Below are 2,500 nucleotides of genomic sequence, written 5' to 3'. Positions count from 1 at the left end.
AAGAGGGAGAGAGAAAGGGAGGGGAAGGGAGAAAGGGAGGGAAGGAGGGAGAGAGAGAATGAACGGCCGTGTTCCATCACAGAAACTGCCTTTCCGCGCAGGGAGACTCACCTTCTTCCTCCGGAGCGGCACGACCTCGTCCTCGTCGGAGGTGTCGTCGTCGCCCGAGGCGCTCCTCTGGGGCCTTCGCTGGCGCCGGTCGCGTCGCCGCCTCCGCTCCCCGACCGGCTCCATTTCGTCACCGGCGCCAAGCGTTACAGGATGTTCGCCCGACGGATGCTCTCCGCTCCCCGCGCCTGGGCTCGTTGGCCGCGCTCGCCCCTCGAGGCCTGGGGTCGCGCTCTCTCCCACCTCCTCCTCGGCCTCGCTGGCGGGGCCACTCGCGCACGGCGAGTCCTTCGCCTCTCCTGCGTGGGATTCCGCCCCTTCTTCAGAATGTCCGACGCGATCGGATTGTTTTGCGCCAGAGGAATTGCCTTTCGGTTCTCTCATCTGCTCTGCTGTGTACTGAGGCAGTTGTTTCGCTTCGTTCCCATAGAGTATTTGTTCTTCTTTGTTTTTGGTGTTTTCCACAACAGACGTGACTGATTCTGATACAATGGATGGCGTGGTCACAGCCACGAACATGTTGCCGTCCACCGGCGGCAGCTCGAGTTCGCAAACATGCTCTTCGATTCCTTCCATAATGACACTAGTCACCGCCACGTGCACGTTGACTTCCATCGCAGAGAGCTCCCTTCGCGCGGCAGCCTCTTCCCCTGAAGGGCAGGTCGCGGGCGCGGACGACCCTTCAGATTCTTGCTCATCGACAGCCATGTCCGCGTGTCCCGCCCGAGCATCATTTTCCGTCGTCTTTCCCTTTCTTCCTTCGGCGTTCTCGGAAGGAAAATCGGAATCGCCTTTGGTATCTGCCGCATCGATATGTGCGTCTCCCTTTCCGGCTTCCCCTTCCGAAGGTGCAGATGCCCCCTCCACAGTATCCATCGTTTCACTTCCTGCTCCAGTATCTTTGATCTTCCCAGTCTCACGCAAAGATCCTACTTCCGCTTCGATATGAGCTGCTGATGCATGCCTCTCGCATTTCGTATCTCCTTGGCTTGGTGTCTGGTCTTCTGCTTGCTCCGACTGCTTCTTCGGGTCTGAAATCTCGGGTCCTTGTTTCAGGTCTGACTCTTCCTGGGGTTGGCCGTCCTCCGGTGCCGGCGCCGGTGTAGCCAGCTCAGGCTCTTCCTGTTGTTGTATCTGCTCTTTGGCTCCTTTCGGCTTTTCGGATTCTTTGCTTTCTGGCGGCGTGACCTGCTGCTTTATCTGATCTTGGCGCTGCTTTTGCTGCTGCTGTCCGTCGCTTTCCTGCTTGGGCGGGAAGTAAATCTCAGCAGGGTCGGCGTCGACCTTCGCCTGGGATCCACAGCAGAGGAACGGCATCGTGGCGGGCTGGACTCGTTCCCACAGCACTCACAACGCCTACAGTGCCCACAATACCCACAACACTCAAGTTCCTCCGTCGAAACACCTCGCCTCAATATGGCATTCGCCCGCTCCCTTCTGCCGTTCCAAAGGCACTGGTGATGATGCTAGCTGGCACCGGCGCGGCGCTCGCTACACGCCGTCACGCCAATTCTTGACACTGAGGCCCCCGCCACGCCTTCCCACCACGCTTTCCACGATAAGAGTCAAGGGACGCGATAAGAAATCACAACTGAATCACAACATCGCACAACAGAACGCGGCCGCGAGGCGAGGAGAGAAGCAGGGGCACACACATCACAAAAGGGATGAGGTACACGCGCGTGCGCACACAAACTCCGACTGCCCCGTTTCCGCTGCTCTCTCATTTGTCATGACAGGACACACTATCTGATGTATTTCCTAAAACATGATGTTTGTATGTTTGTGTGTATGCGTGAGTACGAGTAAATGATGGAAAGATTGAACGAGTCTCAAAGGCTATGAGAACGAAACTGAAGGTGCGTGCGCTTGGATGCAAGCGCGCATGCTTTTGGAGTCCAACATACGCACGTTCCTTTCAAATGAGAATATAAATGTGATAAACATTTTTGGCTGGAGCGAAGCTCTATGAGCTGAACAGCACACACCGTATATCCTGCATCCATGTGAAACAACTCTCGCTCTTTCTCTCTTTACTTATCTTAAAGCCTCCCCCCCCCTTTCTCTCTGTCTCTGTGTCTGTGTGTGTGTGTGTGTGTGTGTCTGTCTGTGTCTGTTTCTTTGTTTCTCTGTTTCTCTCTGTGTCTGTCTTTCTCTCTGTGTGTCTCTGTCTCTGTGTGTGTCTCTATCTCTCTCTCTGTGTCTCTGTCTCTGTGTGTGTCTGTGTCTCTGTTTCTCTTTGTTTCTCTGTGTCTCTGTCTCTGTCTCTATCTGTCTCTCTGTCTCTCTCTCTCTCTCTGTATCTCTGTCTCTCTCTGTCTTTCTGTCTACCTCTTTCTCATTCTCATAAATAAATAAATAAATAAATATATATATATATATATATATATAT

The 2,500-nt window shown here is 54.2% G+C and overlaps 2 protein-coding genes across 8 annotated transcripts in view; both read right to left on the bottom strand.

Moving 5' to 3' along the window:
* The window catches only part of LOC113809284 (retinitis pigmentosa 1-like 1 protein), a 45,355-nt gene extending 43,527 nt beyond the window's left edge, over positions 1 to 1,828 (bottom strand). The window contains exon 1 of the mRNA XM_070142209.1: positions 112 to 1,828. Coding sequence (XP_069998310.1) covers positions 112 to 1,425 — 1,314 coding nt within the window. The 5' untranslated portion in view covers positions 1,426 to 1,828. The remainder of the gene's footprint in view (positions 1 to 111) is intronic.
* loco (locomotion defects) overlaps positions 1 to 2,500 on the bottom strand; it is a 143,860-nt gene that overhangs the window by 82,581 nt on the left and 58,779 nt on the right. The window lies entirely within an intron of this gene.

The sequence above is a fragment of the Penaeus vannamei genome, chromosome 29 (genome assembly GCF_042767895.1).
Source record: "Penaeus vannamei isolate JL-2024 chromosome 29, ASM4276789v1, whole genome shotgun sequence".
In the NCBI taxonomy this organism is placed as follows: domain Eukaryota; kingdom Metazoa; phylum Arthropoda; class Malacostraca; order Decapoda; family Penaeidae; genus Penaeus; species Penaeus vannamei.
Note: the sequence above shows the minus strand (reverse complement) of the source record. Positions and strands in the feature narration are given on the sequence as shown.